Raw genomic sequence first — 21,836 nt, 5'->3', positions numbered from 1 at the left:
TAAGAGTAAATATAGCAACATTAGCTCGTATAGGCACCTAAATATTCCTCTTTTAATTTTAAAACTATATTTCACTCAGATTATGATCTGTCTTGAATATGAAAATGAAGTGAATTCGGGTAGGAGTTGTTTTATATCCAGTATAGTGTACTTCTATAGGAAGGGAGCAGAATCCCAAATGGAGGTCATGATTTCGTGCCCTATCTAGTGCACTTCGGTCGGATTGAGGACGTTTGAGACACAAAGTGCACTGCATCAGCGTCCAGACCATTGGTAGTGATGTAATGCACTTTATGTAGAGTTATGGAAGCAATTTTGTGCCAAAATGTTCATACAGTACTTTTGAAATATCAAACGAAAACGACAAATCAGAATACAAAAGAACAAAAAGTCAATTTTTTTAGACTGGCAAACAAATTATTCGTGTAATCGTGCAAAATATCAGTCTATTACTCTTCAGAAACCTTTTATTTTTGCTCCGCGTCTTTCTCAGTTTTGTTTGCCGTAATTTATTTTGGTTGCGATTCCAGCTTTCTCGTTTGCGCTCCCTGACTTTTTGCTTGCAGTTTTGGCACAAACTTCACGTGTGGGCGGGCTGTCCAGGAATGCATTCCCATTGGCTAACTTGTGTTTGACTGACAGCTCCGCTCAGCCATTCCCTACTCGGATTCTGGCGGACTGTTTGACGAGTGACCGATCCATTGACGGTAAACAAGGATCGAGTGGACTTCAGTGGCGACCATGATATTGAATTAATTCAACAAAGTGTAAGTGCGGGACAAATGTGTTGTATGTGTTGCAGTAGTGCACATTATGCAGGTGTTTCGTGGCAAGTCAAATGTTAGCCTTAGCTCCACTACCCAATATAATAGCTGTCTTGCTAACGTTAAACACGCCTGCATAATGTGCACTACTGCAACACATTTGTCCTGTACTTACACTTTGAATTAATTCAATATCATAGTCGCCACTGAAGTCCACTCCATCCTTGTTTACCGTCAATGGATCGGTCACTCGTCAAACAGTCCGCCAGAATCCGAGTAGGGAATGGCTGAGCGGAGCTGTCAGTCAAACACAAGGTAGCCAATGGGAATGCATTCCTGGACAGCCCGCCCACACGTGAAGTTTGTGCCAAAACTGCAAGCAAAAAGTCAGGGAGCGCAAACGAGAAAGCTGGAATCGCAACCAAAATAAATTACGGCAAACAAAACTGAGAAAGACGCGGAACAAAAATAAAAGGTTTCTGAAGAGTAATATGCCGCTTTTCCACTACAAACGTGGCTGAGTTGGGCTGAGCCGTGCTGTGCTGAGTTGGGCTGAGTCGAGCTGAGCGGGGCTGTTGGAGTTGCATTTCGACTACAACCGCGCTGAACCGTGCTGGCTGGAAGTGGGTGGACACATTGGGTGGAGTTAGCGAAAGTGGGTGGACATCACGTGATGTCGTTAAGCAGCGCAAACAGTGACATCAGTGACCTTTTAAGCGGTAGTCTCACGACCCGAATAGTAAACAATAAACATGGAGGACATGGAGTCGTTAGTGTTGCTGGTCTTGGTGCTGTGGCTTGTTGTCACCGACAACGCGGACAGATACTGGCAAGAGCGTATAGATGAGGCGAGGCGCATAAGGCTTCAGAAATTCTCGTAATTCGTAATAATTCTTCTTCCGGGTTTACGGTGTTTACAGATCCCAGCGTGCTCGCGGGGCGTGTGTGGGCATGTGAGGACACTCCTCCTCACCAATCAGTGCACGGGGGAGTGTCTGCTCACGCCCCCAGCCTCACTCGGCTCGCTTTGGCTCGCTTCAGCCCCACTCCAAAACGGTGCGAGTTTTAGGGCTAAGCAGGGCTGAAGCCAGCTGAGTCGTGCTGTTCTTTGGTAGTCGAAACGCGAGCTGTGTCGGGCTGAAGTGAGCTGAAAAAGGGTAGTGGAAAAGGGCCAATAGACTGATATTTTACACGAATAATTTGTTTGCCAGTCTAAAAAAAATTGACTTTTTTTTGCATTTTGATTTGTCGTTTTTGCTTCATATTTCAAAAGTATTGTATGAACATTTTGGCACAAAATTGATTTCCATAGCACTTTTCTATTTTAATTTTAATCAGTATGGCATACAGTACAAAAACATAAACCATCTCAAAATATTAGAATATTTCATTTCGAGTTTGAGTAAAACAGTATGAACGCAGTGTATCTCTCGGTCTAGTTCAGTACACACAACCACAATCATGGGGAAGACTGCTGACTTGACTGTTGTCCAGAAGATGATCACTGATGCCCTCCACAAGGAGGGTAAGCCACAAAAGGTCATTGCTGAAAAGGGTGGCTGGAAAAGGTGCACAAGCAACAGGGATGGCCGCAGTCTTGAGAGGATTGTCAAGAAAAGTTGATTCAAGAACTTGGGAGAGCTTCACAAGGAGTGGACTGAGGCTGGTGTCAGTGTATCAAGACCCATCACGAACAGACATCTTCAAGAAAGGGGATACAACTTTCGCATTCCTAATATCAAGCTACTCCTGAGCCAGAGACAACGTCAGAAGTGTCTTATCTGGGCTAAGGAGAGAAAGAAATGGACTGTTGCTCAGTGGTCCAAAGTCCTCTTTTCAGATGAAAGTACATTTTGCATTTAATTTAGAAATCATGGTTCTGGAGGAAGAGTGGAGAAGCACAGAATCCAAGGTGTTTGAAGCCCAGTGTGAAGTTTCCACAGTCTGTGATGATTTGGGGTGCCATGTCATCTGCTGGTGTTGGTCCACTGTATTTTATCAAGTCCAAAGTCAACACAGCCATCTACCAGGAGATTTTAGAGCACTTCATGCTTCCATCTGCTGACGAGCTTTTTGGAGATGCTGATTTCCTTTTCCAGCAGGACTTAGCACCTACCCACAGTGCCAGAACTACGACCAAATGGTTTGCTGACCATGATATTGCCATGTTTGATTGGCCAGCCAACTTGCCTGACCTGAACCCCACAGAGAATCTATGTGGTATTGTCAAGAGGAAGATGAGAAACACCCGACCCAAAAATACAGATACGCTGAAGGCCACTATCAAAGCAACCTGGGCTTCAATAACACCTCATCAGTGCCACAGACTGATCACCTCCATGCCACACCGCATTGATACAGTAATTCATGGTAAAGGAGCCCCAACCAAGTATTGAGTGTATGAATGAATATACTTTTCAGAAGTTGGACATTTCTGTATTGTAAATCCTTTTTTTGATTGATCTTAGGGAATATTCTAATAATTTGAGATACTGGATTTCTGCTTTTCATGAGCTATAAGCCATAATCATCAACATTAAAACACAAAAGGCTTTAAATATTTCATTTTACATGTAATGAATATAGAATATATGAAAGTTTACCTTTTTGAATGAAATTATGAAAAGAAGGAACTTCGTCATGGTATTCTAATTTTTTGAGATGCACTAATGTATCATACAAGTACCCATATTCGCCTCCTGTTGAATGTAAAGCACACTAGATTAAACACCCAAGGTCATGCAGTTTTCTGGGATTCGATATCATTCAAAGAACATCAGAATCAGTGTCCCGAAGTAGGGTGCAGTGAGTCATTCGGGATTCGGTCCATGAGTGTGAGCTTGTTTTATTTTCAGATGTGGTTTTTATTTGACTTTCTACTGTATGCTTTTTTTTTTTTTGTTCCCCTACAGGAGCTCGTCACACAGAACCGTCCCCGAGAGGTACTGCCTTGACCGGCTCTCGTCGTAGTCGTCGTTGTTGTTGTTCACTGATATAATTGTATGTTCTGCTGAATGTTGTTCTTGTGTGTTCTTTTAGGTCCGGTGTTGTGTGCCGGGTTAAATATTGTAACAGCCTCCCTGACATCCCGTTCGACCCCAAGTTCATCACGTATCCCTTTGACCAGCACAGGTGCACAGGGGACGGGAAACACAGCCAAAATAATCACTGTGTTTATTTTTTTCGTATTCTAGACCGTTTTAGACATGAGCGGTTTGCTGTAAGTGATGTGATGCGTTCTTTTGTGTGTAGGTTTGTGCAGTATAAAGCCACCTCACTCGAAAAACAACACAAACACGACCTGCTCACAGAACCGGACCTGGGAGTGACCATCGACCTCATCAACCCTGATACCTACCGCATTGACCCGAACAGTGAGTGTGCCCTGACGGCGAGGGCGTGCTTAGTACGCACTTCAGGCACACCACGTAGACACTAATATTGTGTATTTCTCAGTTGTACTAGATCCTGCAGATGAGAAACTTCTTGAAGAGGAGATCCAGGCGCCCACTAGCTCCAAAAGGTCAGAGGTTAGGCCATTATTAAAAAACGTTCTGTTTCCGGTCCACTGGCCGGGTGAGTGCCGTTTGTGCGGTTGAAATTTTTTTTTTTAACGCCGGTTTTTCGATATTTTTTCGGGTTCGTAAATCTAAAATCGAGCTTGACATTTCCGCATTCCCAGGGCTTTCCACTAAGGCTCATACTAGCCAGCCATGACAAATAAGTAGCCAGCCGGGGGGGTAAACACAAAATAAACTCCTGTGCACGCAGTTCCCAGGATTAAATGTATTTTCCACAGACCATTTATTTATTCACTTTACTCAAATACAAAGTAAAATGGCAGTAAATCTTCTTTCTTTTCTTGCGTATTGCATCATGAGGCGTTCCTGGCTTGTAAATCTCTTATTTTCGGTGCATGACACATTCACGCAGCTGAGCATGCTATGAATTAACAACGACAACGGTCTGCAGTGGGGCGACACAATTACACACTCAGCCAACATTTCTCCATTTGTGTATGAAAATACACTCCAACCACTCAGTTTGGCTTCATTTACAACCAACGGTGTCTTTTGATGCCAGCATGGAATTGAACGAGAGAAGACTGGTTTACCGGAGACACAATAAGCGTCATCTCTGCTTCTGTTCCCTCCGACACACTACTGCTTCCGCCGAGTGCGCGCACACACCACATGTCGGGGCCGCGGATGAGTTACTCTCCCCTGATCAACGAAGTCGGCGGGGAATTTGTGGTTATTATCGGTACAAACAGCGCGAATCACAACTTAAATGCGTGCGGTTCAGTTTGACATTATTGTCAGTCCGTTAGATAAACATTAATTTTATTAAAATCAAAAATTAATATTTAGAGCCTGTGGGCTACAAAAATAATAGTCATTAAAGCAGCCGGCTGGACTTAATTGTGTGGCCGGCGGCCGGCGCTTGTGGAAAGCCCTGCATTCCGCGCAGAATATAGAACTGAATCAGCTCTGCGCATGCGCCGTGCGGCACAAAAAAACGGCAGCCACCATGAAGGAAGGCGATCCGGAGTTTTCAAACATTTGCTTAAGTGTGAAATCGCAAAATGGTATTCTAGCGAAAAATTCAGAAAAACAAATCATTCAGTGATCATTTTAATAGTGTAATTTCATCCCAACTCGGCCTAACGCTCGATTCAGAACTACAGAAAGTCCGTGTGTCGGACATTTTAAGTACCTTTGTAAAAGTTTTGCAAATGTTGCAGTCAGCATTTAAAATGCTAACTTAAAGTTTTTGTACAAGTTTCAGTTGATTAAACCGTCATATTTTATTAAATGTGTCTGCTTTTGTAATAAAAAAGTACTGGAAGAAAAAGCAAACACAGCATTGCGATTTCTTATCCATCCATATATAAAAAAGAAAAAAAAAATCCCTCCCTCCCGACTGAAAATGTTTTTGCTCACCCGGTGGACAGGAAACGGATTTTTTTTAAGGATGGCCTTACCTGTGTGTGTGTGTGTGTGTGTGTGTGGATGGATGGATATAAGCTTCAGTATTCATTCGCATATGAATACCGTTTGTATATGTTCATATTCTCTGAATGTGTGTGTGTGTGTGTGTGTGTAGATCCCAGCAGCATGCTAAGGTGGTCCCGTGGATGAGGAAGACGGAGTACATCTCCACAGAGTTCAACCGATATGGTGTGTCCAACGACAAAGTGGAGGTCAAGTGAGTAGGCATTTTACACACACGGTCCACTGAACCCCTCCTGTAGTCCCATTAAACAGAATACCACCTTGTCAGTGCTGTTTAGTGTGTGTGTATGTGTGTGTTTGTGTGTGTGTAGGATCGGTGTGTCAGTGAAGCAGCAGTTCACAGAAGAAGAGATCTACAAAGACAGAGACAGTCAGATCTCTGCCATCGAAAAGACCTTCGAGGACGCCCAGAAAAACGTGAGCATTACATCATGCGAATGCAAACCTAGCTCTCGCATCACGTTATGCTAATAGCTTAAAATCTAGAAGTCAGGTGGGATATGAGAGTAGATTTTTCTGTTTATTTGCAATTGTTATGCCCGGTCGAGGGGACCTGAGACACAACATGAAAAGCACCCAACTTCCACATGTCCCAAGCAGCCAGATACACTACCGTTCAAAAGTTTGGGGTCACCCAGACAATTTAGTGTTTTCCATGAAAAGTCACACTTTTATTTCCCACCATAAGTTGTAAAATGAATAGAAAATCTAGTCGAGACATTTTTCTGGCCATTTTGAGCATTTAATCGACCCCACAAATGTGCTGCTCCAGAAACTCAATCTGCTCAAAGGAAGGTCAGTTTTATAGCTTCTCTAAAGAGCTCAACTGTTTTCAGCTGTGCTAACATGATTGTACAAGGGTTTTCTAATCCTCCATTAGCCTTCTGAGGCAATGAGCAAACACATTGTACCATTAGAACACTGGAGTGAGAGTTGCTGGAAATGGGCCTCTATACACCTATGGAGATATTGCACCAAAAACCACACATTTGCAGCTAGAATAGTCATTTAGCACATTAGCAATGTATAGAGTGGATTTCTGATTAGTTTAAAGTGATCTTCATTGAAAAGGACAGTGCTTTTCTTTCAAAAATAAGGACATTTCAAAGCGACCCCAAACTTTTGAACGGTAGTGTATGTCCCAATGAGCTCCGTCATTTGGAAATGAATTTATTTTTACTGTTAAAGAACTTGGAAGCGAAACAAAAAAAGAGTGACTTCAGGGTGGACCGAGGCCAAAACAATAAACAAAAGTCAACCTAACTTAAAGGAGTACGCCACCCCCAGGTGAAATTGAGTCAGTCCCTGCAGTCCCTAGAGTTGGATGAGTGAGCCAAAGCGTTTTGTAGCCGACCCAGCCATTGCCCTGATCTAGAAACGCCCCGGTTAGCTTTAGCTTAGCATAGTCGCTGTAATCCGGCGTGTCCAGCTAGCATGTCGTTGCAAAAGTGAATCAAATAACTCAAGATTTTTTAATAATTATTTCTCATGGCCTGTACATTCACATCGAGTACACATATCAACGCAAATTAACACGAAGGGATTTACTAGACCAATTTATATCTGGAACTATTTTCGACCACAGCACAGGCAAAGCACCGCCGCAGGCGCAAAGACACAACGCAGCACCTGAAAACCCTGGTTTCCCTGGTAACGCTGGTGTATTGACGGAAGTTGTGGTGCTGCGCGGTGTCTTTGCGCCTGCAGCGGTGCTTTGCCTGTGCTGTGGCCGAAAATAGTTCCAGATATAAATTGGTCTAGTAAATCCCTTCGAGTTAATTTGCATTGATATGTGTACTCGATGTGAATGTACAGGTCATGAGAAATAATAAAAAATCTTGAGTTATTTGATTCACTTTTGCAACGACAATGCTAGCTGGACACGCCGGATTACAACGACTACGCTAAGCTAAAGCTAACCGGGACGTTTCCAGATCAGGACAATGGCTGGGTTGGCTACAAAACACTTTGGCTCACTCATCCAACTCTAGGGACTGCAGGGACTGACTCAATTTCACCTGGGGGTGGCGTACTCCTTTAAGGAGTACTGCTTACATAATACAAACAAAAACTGAAAGACAAAAGACGTACCTCCCTAACTAACGAAACAGGGAAAAAAAAAAAAAACAGGGTTAACAAAAATGGCAGTCCACCCCTATTAACTTAACAGAGGCAAAGATCATAACCAAGGATCCAAAACACAGTTCTGCTGGTTGGGAGAAGAGGAGGATGGGATGTTGGCCTCTTTTATAGGACCCTCCCAGCACAGCAGCCCATCACGGACAGAGCTGGAGAGCAATCCGCCCAATCCGGAACCGATTCCAGCGCACACACGTGTACATAATTAAACATGAGCAGCACCAAAGAAAAAAAAAGATGCTGTTACTGCTAAAGTCATAAAGTGTCTATGTTGGTTTTGCTTGTTTCACACAATTATGTTAATCGAGCAAAGCGTAGTTAGCATCAGGGTGTCTTATTTGCATCCCGTTATAACGAGCAGACCCCGCTCTCCCCTAGTGTTCACTTCACTTCTCAATTCATTCAGTTCATACCAGATTATAAATTGATCAAGGAAATTTAACATGATTTGATATGTATTAGTGCTTTGGAAAGTATTCATCCCCCCTGGTGTTTGTCCTGTTTTGTCACATTACAAGCTGGAATTAAAATGGATTGTTGGAGGGTTAGCACCATTTGATTTACACAGCATGCCTACCACTTTAAAGGTGCACATAGTTTTTTTTTTAATTGTGTGACAAACAATAATTGTCCCCCAACCTCCCAAAAAACTACTTTTGTAGAGCCGCCTTTTGCTGCAGTTACAGCTGCAAGTCTCTTGGAGTGTATGTCTATTAGCTTGGCACATCTAGCCACTGGGATTTTTGCCCATTCCTCAAGGCAAAACTGCTCCAACTCCTTCAAGTTAGATGGGTTGCGTTGGTGTACAGCAATCTTCAAGTTATGCCACAGATTCTCAATTGGATTGAGGTCTGGGCTTTGACTAGGCCATTCCAAGACATTTGAATGTTTCCCTTTAAACCACTCCAGTGTAGCTTTAGCAGTATGTTTAGGGTCATTGTCCTGCTGGAATGTGAACCTTCATCCCAGCCTCAAACCTCTGGCTGACTCAAACAGGTTTTCCTCCAGAATTGCCCTGTGTTTAGTGCCATCCATCTTTCCTTCAGTCCTGACCAGCTTTCCCATCCCTGCAGATGAAAAATATCCCCACAGCATGATGCTGCCACCACCATGCTTCACTGTAGGAATGGTGTTCTCAGGGTGTTGGGTTTACGCCACACACGGCATTTCCCATGATGGCCAAAAAGATCAATTTTTGTCTCATTTGACCAGAGAATCTTCTTCCATGTGTTTGGGGAGTCTGCCACGTGCTGTTGGACAAACTCCAAGCGTGATTTCTTAAGCAGTGGCTGTTTTCTGGTCACTCTTCCATAAAGCCCCACTCTGTGGAGTGTACGGCTTAAAGTGGTCCTATGGACAGATACTCCCATCTCCGCTGTGGATCTTTGCAGCTCCTTCAGTGTTCTCGTTGGTGTCTTTGTTGCATCTCTGTTTAACGCCCTCCTTGCCCGGTCTGTGGGTTTTGGTGGGTGGCCTTCTCTTGTCAGGTTTGTAGTGGTGCCATATTCTTTCCATTTTGCTATAATGGATTTAATGGTGCTCCCTGGGATATTCAAAGTTTGGGATATTTTTTATAACCCAACCCTGATCTATACTTCTCCACAACTTTGTCTCTGACCTGTTTGGAGGCTCCTTGGTTTTCATGTTGCTTGCTTAGTCGTGTTGCAGAGTCCGGGTCCTTCCAGAACAGGCTGATTTATACAGAGATCATGTGACACTTTGGTTGCACACAGGTGGATCTTAATCAACTAATTATGTGACTTATGAAGTGAATTGGTTGCAGCAGCTCTTATTGAGGCCCACTTTACACGGGGACGGTCTGAAACAAAAACGCAAAAGTCCGTTTTCGTTCTCACTTTTTTCCGCGTCTACACGACCGTTTTCAAGGAGGAAATCTGCGTCTATACGGTGACGCATAAATGTGTGGAATTCAATTGGATGTGCATGCCAGGCGGCTAGGCGGTGCTGTGAAAGTCCTCCGCTATGTCTGCACGCATGCGCAACGTCTTCCGTCTTGTCTGATCTGCACATCTGCGCCGCGAAAACTTTGACTACTCTGGCTATGGTAAGTAAGAAAGTAAGTAAAAAAGTAAGCGCATACTATACCCGCCTCTGTTCATTAACGGTATATGTGCAGATTCGGTATAGATGTTCGAAGGACTCCTGGACGTTTATTAAAGCTGCCAGAGCAGCTTGAAGGTCTGTTGGATCGATGTAATCAGACATGCTCTTACTTTTTTACTTACTTTCTTACTTCCCGGGCTGGCATGTACAGTATATGACACATGTATGACGTAAATAGGGCTGGGAATCGATCCGGATTTCCTGAATCGATTCGATTTCGATTCATTAGGTCACGATCCGATTCGATTCGATATCGATTCATGTACATATTGCTGTATTGTCACTTTAAAACTTTTAAATAAAAACTGACCCTATTGACAAACAGCTCCATGTCTGTTTGTGCTTGTATCTGTGTATGTGTAAGAGGGACACACAGAGAGACACGAGTTCAAGTTTGAAAGAAAGCTTATTTATTTTGGAATGAAACATATCCAGGTTTTATTTGGAGTCTAAATCAAAATTATGACATTTGGTGGCCCTCTTTTAGTTAAATAACATACCCAGGTCTGGGTTTCTGACCACAAAAAAAATAGCTCATCAGTCAAGAAATTATGTTTGACTGATAAGTCTCAGAGTGTAACAAACTGACATTTGGTGGCCCTCTTCTAGTTAAATAACATACCCAGGTCTGGGTTTCTGAACACAAAAAAAAATAGCTCATCAGTCAAGAAATTACTGTCTCGCTTAGATGTTTTCGGCTGGGCAAGACGTAGCGTGGCTCTAACCTCTTTACTAGTAGCCTAAACCCAGCATTTTCAACTACGCTGTAGGGGCGGAGGTCTTTACAAATAAAGATCCCGACTCCCTCTGTAAGGCTCATAGCACGCTTAGACTGTGGGGGAAATTTCACACCAAATGCATTTTCAAGTGCCGTCTGCTTCGCGTCAGGTTTAGCACTAGCTGTCTCGGGGTGGTGCCTGGATAAATGGTTTCTTTAGATTGGTGGTATTGCCCAGATATTTTACTTCTATTTGGCACAACTTGCAAACTGCATTCGTTTTGTCCAGTTCGTCTCTGTCCTCATACCGTTTGAAGCCGAAGTGTTTCCACACATCCGACTTCATCCCCGGCAGTGTTTTTAACCGGGCAGCTTTGTCCATCTTCTTGTTTTCTTTATAAGTTTCGTTTTACTGGCACCCGCTTTTATAGTGCTCCTTGCGCGTTGGAGAAAATAGTCCCTTGCGCGTTCGAGAAAATAGTGTTATAGGCACCTGGAAGAAATCGATTCACATGTTGTTGGATCGATATCGTGGTTTTTTTCGCGTGAATCGATATTGAATCGTGGATCGATTTTTTTTGACCACAGCTCTAGACGTAAACGCGTACCCGACGTGAGCAGATCCGAGCAGAGTTTGGCGTATTGGGTAGTTTAGACGGATATGCAACGGGGGCTGTTTTTAACTTATCCACTCTGGAAGGCGTTTTCAATTTTTTCCGTTTTTCAGCCTCGGAAACGCCGTCCCCGTGTAGACGAAAGGCACTTCCGATAAAATATGTGACCAAATCCAGAATCCAGGGACACATGTCGGCCCGGGGGCATTTTGAGTTATTGACAGATTCAGAAAGTACAGTTTCTAAGCTTTCCAATGATGCCTTCCATGTGGAGATCTGACAATATTTGAAGAATGTGTGGCCTTTTGAAAGTGTATACTTCTTAAAACAGAAAAGGGAGAAAATCGCCCTCAAAGTTTTCCATCTCAGCTACTCTGGGTGCAGGGCGGGCACATAATGCTGCTCATCTGCATGACATTATGGAAAGCTCTACCCCCTACGAGCTAGCACGATGCTACTTTCATGTAAACAAAGATCACCACGTCAATTTTCCTTCCATGCAAAGTATGCCCAAAACAATTATGAAGTACAAAAATAAGTCCTAAAGTATACTTTAATGTTTTGTGGTTGAAAAATTACTCACACCGTTAGAAAGAAAGATAGCACGATGATGACAACTAACACAACACTAGTTTCATGGAAAGCCTCGGTCACAACTGGCTGTACGGTACGTGCTCCTACGGCCGGTCTACACGCAAAAAACCGCAAGAAACACACGAGAGCGCGCGTGTGACGTGCTGATTTTCGAGCCGCAGACCGGCCGCAGAGGTTCTTTGTCATGTCAAACAAACTCTACGGGCACTTACGTTTTTTTCAGGTTGCAAGACAAACTTGCGGCCAACGCGCGTCTTTCTCTGTGAACAAAAAAAAAAAAGTAGCAATTTGGGAAACGCCAAAAATCACACGGTTGTGACCTAAGCTTAACCAAACCACAACACTCTCCGTTACATGCAAAAATAACAAAATACTCACACCGTAAGAAAGAAAGATAGCACAATGATAACACAACTAACACACCGCTAGTTTCATGTAACCAAACCACAACACTCTCCGTTACATGCAAAAATAACCCCACAGCCTTAGATTAACAAACTTACCCCATCAGAAAGAGAAACGGCGCCTTGCACACACCAATGCCTCCGATGGAATAATGTAATCCTAGAACACTTTTTGGTTGCGTTTTTTTGTTTTTTTTTTTGCTAGAAATGGTGATCTCCGATGTAAATACCATGTGATTGTTTGCTTCGCGGTGTTTCAGCTCCTCTGCGCTCTGTTTAGCTTGCTCATTCCATAGTGAAATCACACGCCTGTCTGCAGCTTAAGTAGCCACGAGCTCAGCTCGTATCATACAGCTGATTCGCGAAAAAAAAAAAGACTTAAATCATCATGTGAATGGCCCATATGGTAATTTACCCACACCCCCCAGCAGGCTACGGTCCTGACAAAAACGAGACAATTTGCAACAAAAAAAATGTATACTTTTCCAACAAAACAATCTATTATCTGAAATACTGATTGCATTCTTCAAGATCTCAACTTGCACATGATGGAAAAAAATGAAAATCACAAATTTCGAAAAAAAAATGCTTCTTTTGCGATTATCTCGGATTCGTTTCGGCCGACATGCGTCCCTGGATTCGGTGAGGGGTCACATATTTAGTCGTTTTTACCCGACAGCGTCCTCGTGTAAACAGGCCCTAAGGAGGTGAATACTTATGTACACTCCAGATTTCTGCTTTTTCATCTTAATTATTGTTTGTGTCAGAATAAAAAATAAATAAATAGAAATTTTCCCCTTTAAAGCTGTAAGCATGTTGTGTAACTCAAATGGTGCTAACTCTACAAAAATCCATTTTAATTCCAGCTTGTAATGCAACAAAACAGGACAAACACCGGGGGGGATGAATACTTTTGCAAGGCACCGTGCGTGCGTGCGTGCGTGTGTGTTATATCCATGTAACGAATGACTGTAGAAAGTGTCTTGTTTTTTTCACAACCTTTCCTTTCCCAGATTACACAGCACTACAGCAAACCAAGAGTTACACCTGTGGAGGTGTTGCCCGTCTTCCCTGACTTTAAGGTCTCTCTCACAAACACACACACTTTGGTTCTACGTTAGTCCATGAATATAAGAACTGTGTGTGTGTAATTTTGTGCTGTGTTTTCTTTTCTTCCTCCTCTCTGTGCAGATGTGGATAAACCCGTGTGCACAGGTCATCTTCGACTCGGACCCTGCTCCTAAAGATGTCTCCAGCCCTGCGGCTGTCGATATGATGTCACAGGCTATGATCAGGTGTGTGTACGAGTGTGGACTGCTACCCTCTCTTATTTTGACAGCTTTTAGTGTTTGTGAATAAGTTCTTGGGATTTTTTTTTTCTTTCTTTCTGTAACTGTGCGCGCGTTTTTCTCCACAGAGGAATGATGGACGAAGAAGGGAACCAGTTTGTGGCGTACTTCCTGCCTAACGAGGATACGCTGCGCAAGCGGAAGAGAGACGTGGAGGAGGAATTGGACTACATGCCTGAGGAGCTGTATGACCCCACACACACACACACAGTGTCAGCTAAACCACATCCCTGTGCCACCTTCCAACTATTAAAATTAGACACGTTCCAGTGCACTAAAATATCGTTCTTTACACCACACTGATCAGAAGGTATCGATTAGTTTCCTACAACCCCTGGCAAAAAGTATGGAATCAGCAGTCTTGGATGAGCACTCATTCACACGTTTTATTCTGTAGAACAAACTCAGATCACAAACATGATACAATAATAAAGTCATTCCAAAGTGAACCTTCTTGGCCTTCAGAAACACTAAAATAAACGAAGAAAAAGCATTTTGGAAGTCAGTAAATGTTACTTTTATAGACCAAGCACAGGGAAAAAATATGGAATCACTCAATTCTGAGGAAAAAAATATGGAATCACTCAATTCTGAGGAAAAAAATATGGAATCACTCAATTCTGAGGAAAAAAATATGGAATCATGAAAAACAGACAAAAGAACATTCAAAACACATCACTAGTACTTAGTTGCACCACCTCTGGCTTTTATAACGGCTTGCAGTCTCTTATGGCCCTTTTCCACTACCCTTTTTCAGCTCACTTCAGCCCGACACGGCTTGCGTTTCGACTACCAAAAACCAGCACGACTCAGCTCGCTTCAGCCCTGCTTAGCCCCTAAAACTCACACCGTTTTGGAGTGGGGCTGAAGCGAGCCAAACCGTGCCGAGTGGGGCTAGGGGCGTGAGCAGACACTCCCCTGTGCACTGATTGGTGAGGAGGAGTGTCCTCACACGCCCACACACGCCCCGCGAGCGCGCTGGGATCTGTAAACACCGCAAACCCGGAAGAAGAAGAATTACGAATTACGAGAATTTCTGAAGCCTTATGCGCCTCGCCTCATCTATACGCTCTTGCCAGTATCTGTTGGCGTTGTCGGGGACAACAAGCCACAGCACCAAGACCAGCAACACTAACGACTCCATGTCCTCCATGTTTATTGTTTACTATTCGGGTCGTGAGACTACCGCTTAAAAGCTCACTGAATCAGTGACATACAGAGCATCGTGGACGAGTTCGCGGAGCGCAAGGCTCGTCGTATGCCCTTCAAATAATGCGCGCAGTAGGCTATTGATGTTTTATTATGAGCCATGCACAGTATGTCACCTAATGTTTTTTTGTTTGAGTTACATGTTCGTTTGAAGGACTTAATGTACAAAATAACATAGTTGCACCCCGTAGTGTTGAAATTGGTAAACACAGTGCATTCAGTGAGGTTTGCACCGCCCTCCTTTTATTTCTGACTCTTCCTGTCACCGTTGCAACCTCTGAGCGCTCATTCGTATGCCCTTCAAATAATGTGCGCAGTATAGGCTATTGATGTTTTATTATGAGCCATGTACAGTATCCTAATGTTTTTTGTTTCTGAGTTACATGTTCGTTTGAAGGACTTGATGTACTAAATAACATAGTTGCACCCGGTAGTGTTGAAATTGGTAAACACCGCAGTTGCGGACATTTTGTAGCCTAAAATGATGGGCTTTAATAAAGGGCCTGGTCATTTGCCCCGCCCCCGGCCCGGCTCTGACTTGTTCCGCCACTGTCACTGATGTCACTGTTTGCGCTGCTTAACGACGTCACGTGACGTCCACCCACTTTCGCTAACTCCACCCAATGTGTCCACCCACTTCCAGCCAGCACGGTTCAGCACGGTTGTAGTCGAAATGCAACTCCAACAGCCCCGCTCAGCCCGACTCAGCACGGCACGGCTCAGCCGCGTTTGTAGTGGAAAAGCGGCAATAGGCATGGACTTGATGAGTGACAAACAGTATTCTTCATCAATCTGGTGCCAACTCTCTTTGATTGCAGTTGCCAGATCAGCTTTGCAGGCCGGAGCCTTGTCGTGGACCATTTTTTTCAATTTCCACCACAGGTTTTCTATTGGGTTGAGATCTGGACTATTTGCAGGCCATGACATTGACTGGATGTGTCTTTCACCAAGGAATGCTTTCACAGTTTTTGCTCTATGGCACGATGCATTGTCATCTTGGAAAATTATTTCATCATCCCCAAACATCTTTTCAATTGAAGAGATAAGAAAACTGTCCAAAATGTCAATGTAAACCTGTGCATTTATTGAAGAAGTAACCACAGCCGTCTCCCCAGTGCCTTTGCCTGACATGCAGCCCCATATCATCAAGGATTGTGGAAATTTGGATGTTTTCTTCAGGCAGTCCTCTTCATAAATCTCCCTGGAACGGCACCAAACAAAAGTTCCAGCATCATCACCTTGTCCAATGCAGATTCGCGATTCATCACTGAAGATAACTTTCATCCAGTCATCCACAGTCCATGATTGCTTCTCCTTAGCCCATTGTAGTCTTGTTCTTTTCTGTTTAGGTGTCAATGATGGTTTTCTTTTAGCTTTCCTATATGAAAATCCCATTTCCTTTAGGCGATTTCTCACGGTTCGGTCACATACTTGTACACTGACTCCAGCTTCCTCCCATTTGTTTTGTTGTACTTTTTCGGTTTTCAAGACATATGGCCTTAAGTTTTTTGTCTTGACGCTTTGATGTCTTCCTTGGTCTACCAGTACGCTTGGCTTTAAAAACCTTCCCATGCTGTTTGTACTTGGTCCATATCTTAGATACAGCTGACTGTGAACAGCCCACATCTTTGGCGACCATGCGTGAAGAGTTACCTTCTTTAAGAAGTTTGACAATCCTCTCTTTTGTTTCAAGAGACATCTCTCTTGTTGGAGCCATGATTCTTGCCAATCCACTTGCGCTACGTTCACACTGCAAGGCTTAATGCTCAATTCCGATTTTTTTGTGAAATCCGATTTTTTTGTGAGGTCGTTCACATTAACAAATATATGCGACTTGTATGTGATCCTCAGTATGAACGAAAAGCGACCTAAAAGTGTTCCGCATGCGCATTGCAGGATACGACGACGTCACACGCAGTGAGCATGGCCAGTGTTTACGGAAGTAAAACCGCCCGGTTGCGGTATGACCCATCCAATCTAGCTTGAATAGCTGCATCCCCCCAAATGGAAATCAGCTCCCTAACCTCTGCGTCCTTCCATTGAGAAGATTCAGAACCTTCACAGCCCGAAGCGTCCCTCGCATTGATGTCATGCGCAGGGGCGCAGATACGTTTTTTGAACTGGGAGGGACAAAGCTGCCAGCAAACCAACCCCAACCCCGATATGCCTGTCAAACTTGTTGTTAGTAACCATAGCAACCAAGCTCGAGCTCGCAACCTGTGCAGTCTGCGCAGCTCAACCAACCGAATATCAGTCTTTGTTTTATGTGAGTTGTTGCAACTATGTATACACTGCTGTGCACCTCAATAAACCGAATGGTAATTAGTCTTTTGATTTTTCCGTGAGGTTTGCCTTATGCAAAGAAAGACAGCATAGACGGTTTTTCCTCCCTATAAGTGGGGGGGACCGAACGAGGTGAATTTAAATATGACTCGTCCCCCCCCTCTATCTGCGCCCGTGATTATGCGCCATGTTGTTGTAACTTTTTTTGAGAGACCCGCCGCCTACTTCAGCGCAGAATAGTGACGTTTGTGGCTTGTTGATGACGTGTAAGTCGGATGAATGCGACCTGGCGGTTCAGACTGAAGTCGCATATGAAAAGATCGGATAGGAATCGGAATTAGGACCACATATCCAAACGGCCTGGGTCGGATTTGAAAAAATCGGATCTGTGTCGTTCATATTGTCAATAAAAGATCGGATACAGGTCACATATGGGTGAAAAGATCGGATTTGAGTCACTTCAGCCTGCAGTGTGAACGTAGCCTTGGTCCAGCAGCCCTCCAAGGTGTGCTAACTGCGCTGTTTCTAACTGCAGACTAATGAGCAGATCTAATCTGAGGCAGGTGTCAATTTAGGGAAAGGAAATTGACTGGGTGAGTCCTTATTTTCTCCCTGAGAATTGAGTGATTCCATATTTTTTTTCCCTCAGAATTGAGTGATTCCATATTTTTTTCCCTGTGCTTGGTCTATAAAAGTGACATTTGCTGACTATCACGATGTATTTTCTTCGTTTCTTTTAGTGTTTCTGAAGGCCAGGAAGGTGCACTTTGGAATGACTTTATTATTGTATCATGTTTGTGATCTCAGTTTGTTCTACAGAATAAAACGTGTGAATGAGTGCTCATCCAAGACTGGTGATTGCATACTTTTTGCCAGGGGTTGTATAACAGCAGCTACAAGTCACAGGTGAGCCAGTTATATAACTGACATTAACTGTTTCTATCTGTCTGTCTGCAGATATGACTATAAGATAGCCAGAGAGTACAACTGGAACGTGAAGAACAAAGCCAGTAAAGGCTACGAGGAGAACTACTTCTTCATCTTCCGAGACGGAGACGGTGTTTACTACAACGAGCTCGAGACCAGGTAAGTTATTTTTACATTTTTATAATGTGTGTTAAGGGTTGTTTTACAATCAGTACAAAGTTTGTCTCACAGGGGTCCAAACTTCAAACTGATTCAAACTGGTTCTTGTAGCAGTTTTTAAGTGAAGGACAAGTTAAAGAACAGATTTCAGGAATTTTTTTGACGTGTGTGTGTGTATGGTAGTTTTGTGTAATCTGCTGTAAGATGGGAGAAACAAATGAAGTGATTCTCAGAGAGGACTTTTTTTTTTTGACAATTCAGAATCCACTACTTCCATTACAGAGTGCTTTTAAATATAAGGCTGTAAGCTTTGTGTTAGTTGTCTCTAATATTTATGTCCCAAGATCTTGACCACATTTTAGGATGAAAATAATCATATTAGATATGTTATTATTAGTGCTGTCAAAAATGTCGCATTATTAACGCGTTAACTTGACTCAATTTTAATGGCGATAATTTTTTTTTTTATCGCGAGATTAACGCTCTGTGACATGATGTAGGTTTTTCATAAGCTTTTGAAACTGCCAGGAACTTGCAACAGAGACAACCGATAGCAGCTGGACTGTAATGCCCCGCACAGCCAGAGTCCTCTGTCCTCCTCCCAAAGAACCAGCACGGGCAGGGCGCACTAGTAGAGATGGGATTTATGGCTCTTTGATGGGATCCGCATCTTTGTGATCCGTTCTTTGAAAAGAGCCGTTCAAAAGGCTGGCTCATTTGGCTCTTTTTAAATATTTATTCAGTTTTAAGAAGACAGCGTCTAAAGAAGCCAGATCCCTCTGAACTGTAAACTCAATGCTATCCCAGAAATCCTTCCTGTAATATGCAAATTTGGCCGCCTCTGATTGGACAGCGCGACGCATCAACAGGCAGAAAGTGTAAAAGTACAAAATGTGTTAAGTGAGCTGAAACAGTAAAGATCAGATTCAATGCAATATTTATCAACGAACAACTTAAAGTTAATATAATAGTGTACTTTATATTATCAAGCATGTCAAGCCTACCGTCACTGTGTAACCTGTCTCTCTGAGTTGTAGACTAACTCAAGCAGTAGATCACTTCACTCATGGTTCTTTTGCCAGCCCCGGTGTTCGGCTTAGGTTTCACTTTGCAGTGACTGTGTCAAGACGTGTTATGCTTTGCAATACAAAGCAAGCCCATTCACGTTTTTATGCTGATAAGAGAATTACAATGGTTTTTCATGTGACAAAAATGTGCGATTAAATTGCGATTAATCGCGAGTTAACTATGACAGTCGCAACATTAATCGCGATTAAATATTTATCGCTTGACAGCACTAGTTATTTTATATTGAAAAATTAGCCGTCTCGGAGAGGACTAGCCTGGCAAGCCAGACTAAATGTGAATATTTAGTCTGGTCTCGCTCGTAGACATTTCCGAAGGGTGTAGGTGGAACAACCCGCTGTCTTTCAAACTGTCTCTGTGCGTATAGGCCAACGCTCTGACCAATCAGCGCAACAGTGACTGTGACGTAGTCAGAGCGACAGAAAGCAGTGGGGGAGACCTTGAAATAAATAATTTTTCAAAATGTGTATTAATTAATAAACAGGTTCTAGATATTAAGAAGTTTGGAGATAATGACCACAAGTTTGGAGTCTGTACCACATACTTAACATACACTTATTTTTTTCAAGTGTTTTTCAAGGGTTTGCTTAAACTGTTTTTGAGAGTTTTTATTTAGTGGTGTTTGGTGAAATAATTTCCCTTAAATTTAAAATAACGGCAAAATAAGAAACAATCAAAAAGTAATGTTTCAAAGCTGTTTATTAATTCTTCGTACTGCACAAACTAGCCCCATCCTTTTGGCTACGAGCGGAGCCAGCTGGTAGATCAGACTTTTGCCATAGCCGGTCGGCAAAACAGCGAAAACGTCCTTCTTGAAAAGGAATGAGCGGAGAGCCTCTTCCTGCTCATGTTTCAACGAAAACTCCAAGTCTAATTCTTCTAAAACTGATTCCAAAGCGGAGTCAAACGCGCGCTGTTCACTAGCCGTAGCCATCTTTCCTGTTGTGCTTTCTCCAGCGTCGCGCAGCTTTGTCGTCACTCCTGCAAAAGCCTAGCCTGGGCCCGCTCATCCTAAGCGTGACGCAACACGAGGGCCTGTTGCGAGCTTAGTCTGGCCAGGCAAGCTATCTACAGCTCTTCCAAGCTCCCGAAAAATCGGGAACCAATCAACTCTGAGCATCTCCAACGGCCCTGGGTAGAGGCGTGTTCAAGGCACTGACGTAGTAGAACTGCGACCGGAAGCCATAGATTGTTTACAGAATCTATGCCGGAAGCGCTTCATTGACGCTTCCGCATCTATTACGCATAGATGCTGTATTGAAAGCATTCAACGGGAAGTTCTCATTGAAAGCGGAGCAAAGAGCAGCCCTGGAGGGATTTATTGAAAGGAAGGACGTTTTCACCTTGCTCCCGACCGGCTTCGGTAAGAGTTTAATCTACCAGTTAGCCCCGTCGCGTCACATACGTCAGAGGAAAGAGTGATGTGATTGGTTTAAGCTTCGTCACAGCCTTTTCTGGCTTCGACCAGTAGCAAACTGAGGCATTTCAGGGAGGCGGGTCAACCACGGGCTCTGGGAAACGGTTGGGCTTAATATCTTGGCCAGACCAATAGCTCGGAGAGCTTTGTCGCGTTAGCCAGACTACCAAAAGCCCGCCCAAAGAATCCAAACAAAAACCTTCCGTTGTGATTGGCAGGCACGATTTGATGCCCGGGGTGTTTTGTTGATATGGTGCGAGGCTAGACCCACTCGTAGGCAAAAATATTTTTGCCCGCTAGGCGGGTGGGTCTAGTTTACTAGGCTAGGAGAGGACATTTTTTTGACACAATTCCATACTAATTTGATCAAAATAGTCTGAAAACTTACTGGCATTCAACATTAAAACTTAACTATGTTTCCAATGATATGGAACCAAATATTTGTTTTATGGTATAAAGAATGATTTAAGTGCAAACCTTTTGGAGATACCTGTGGTCAGAAAAGCTAGTCTGGCTAACGCGACTTCAAAACTCTGTGAGCATTTGGTCTGGCAAAGATATTAAGCCCAACCGTTTCCCAGAGCCCGTGGTTGACCCGCCTCCCTGAAATGCCTCAGTTTGCTACTGGTCGAAGCCAGAAAAGGCTGTGACGAAGCTTAAACCAATCACATCACTCTTTCCTCTGACGTATGTGACGCGACGGAAACTGCTTGAGTAACAGGAAGAAGATAAATACCTCCAGGGCTGCTCTTTGCTCCGTTTTCAATGAGAACTTCCCGTTGAATGCTTTCAATACAGCATCTACCGCTGTGTCAAAGGCTTGCCGCTGCTCCATGTTCGTAATGTTTCTAGTGAATGAAGAGCTTCCGGCATAGATTCTGTAAACAATCTATGGCTTCCGGTCGCAGTTCTACTACGTCACTGCCTTGAACACGCCTCTACCCAGGGCCGTTGGAGATGCTCAAAGTTGATTGGCTCCCGATTTTTCGGGAGCTTGGAAGAGCTGGAGATAGCTTGCCTTGCCAGACTAAGTT

The 21,836-nt window shown here is 43.5% G+C and overlaps 1 protein-coding gene across 1 annotated transcript in view; it reads left to right on the top strand.

Moving 5' to 3' along the window:
* paf1 (PAF1 homolog, Paf1/RNA polymerase II complex component) overlaps positions 1-21,836 on the top strand; it is a 32,725-nt gene that overhangs the window by 458 nt on the left and 10,431 nt on the right. The window contains exons 2-11 of the mRNA XM_060943373.1: positions 3,677-3,706; positions 3,804-3,896; positions 4,017-4,138; positions 4,221-4,287; positions 5,871-5,972; positions 6,091-6,196; positions 13,386-13,454; positions 13,564-13,667; positions 13,790-13,906; positions 18,171-18,299. Coding sequence (XP_060799356.1) covers positions 3,677-3,706; positions 3,804-3,896; positions 4,017-4,138; positions 4,221-4,287; positions 5,871-5,972; positions 6,091-6,196; positions 13,386-13,454; positions 13,564-13,667; positions 13,790-13,906; positions 18,171-18,299 — 939 coding nt within the window. The remainder of the gene's footprint in view (positions 1-3,676; positions 3,707-3,803; positions 3,897-4,016; positions 4,139-4,220; positions 4,288-5,870; positions 5,973-6,090; positions 6,197-13,385; positions 13,455-13,563; positions 13,668-13,789; positions 13,907-18,170; positions 18,300-21,836) is intronic.

Source organism: Neoarius graeffei, chromosome 16 (assembly GCF_027579695.1).
Source record: "Neoarius graeffei isolate fNeoGra1 chromosome 16, fNeoGra1.pri, whole genome shotgun sequence".
NCBI lineage: Eukaryota > Metazoa > Chordata > Actinopteri > Siluriformes > Ariidae > Neoarius > Neoarius graeffei.
This window is presented reverse-complemented; position numbering and strand designations above follow the sequence as displayed.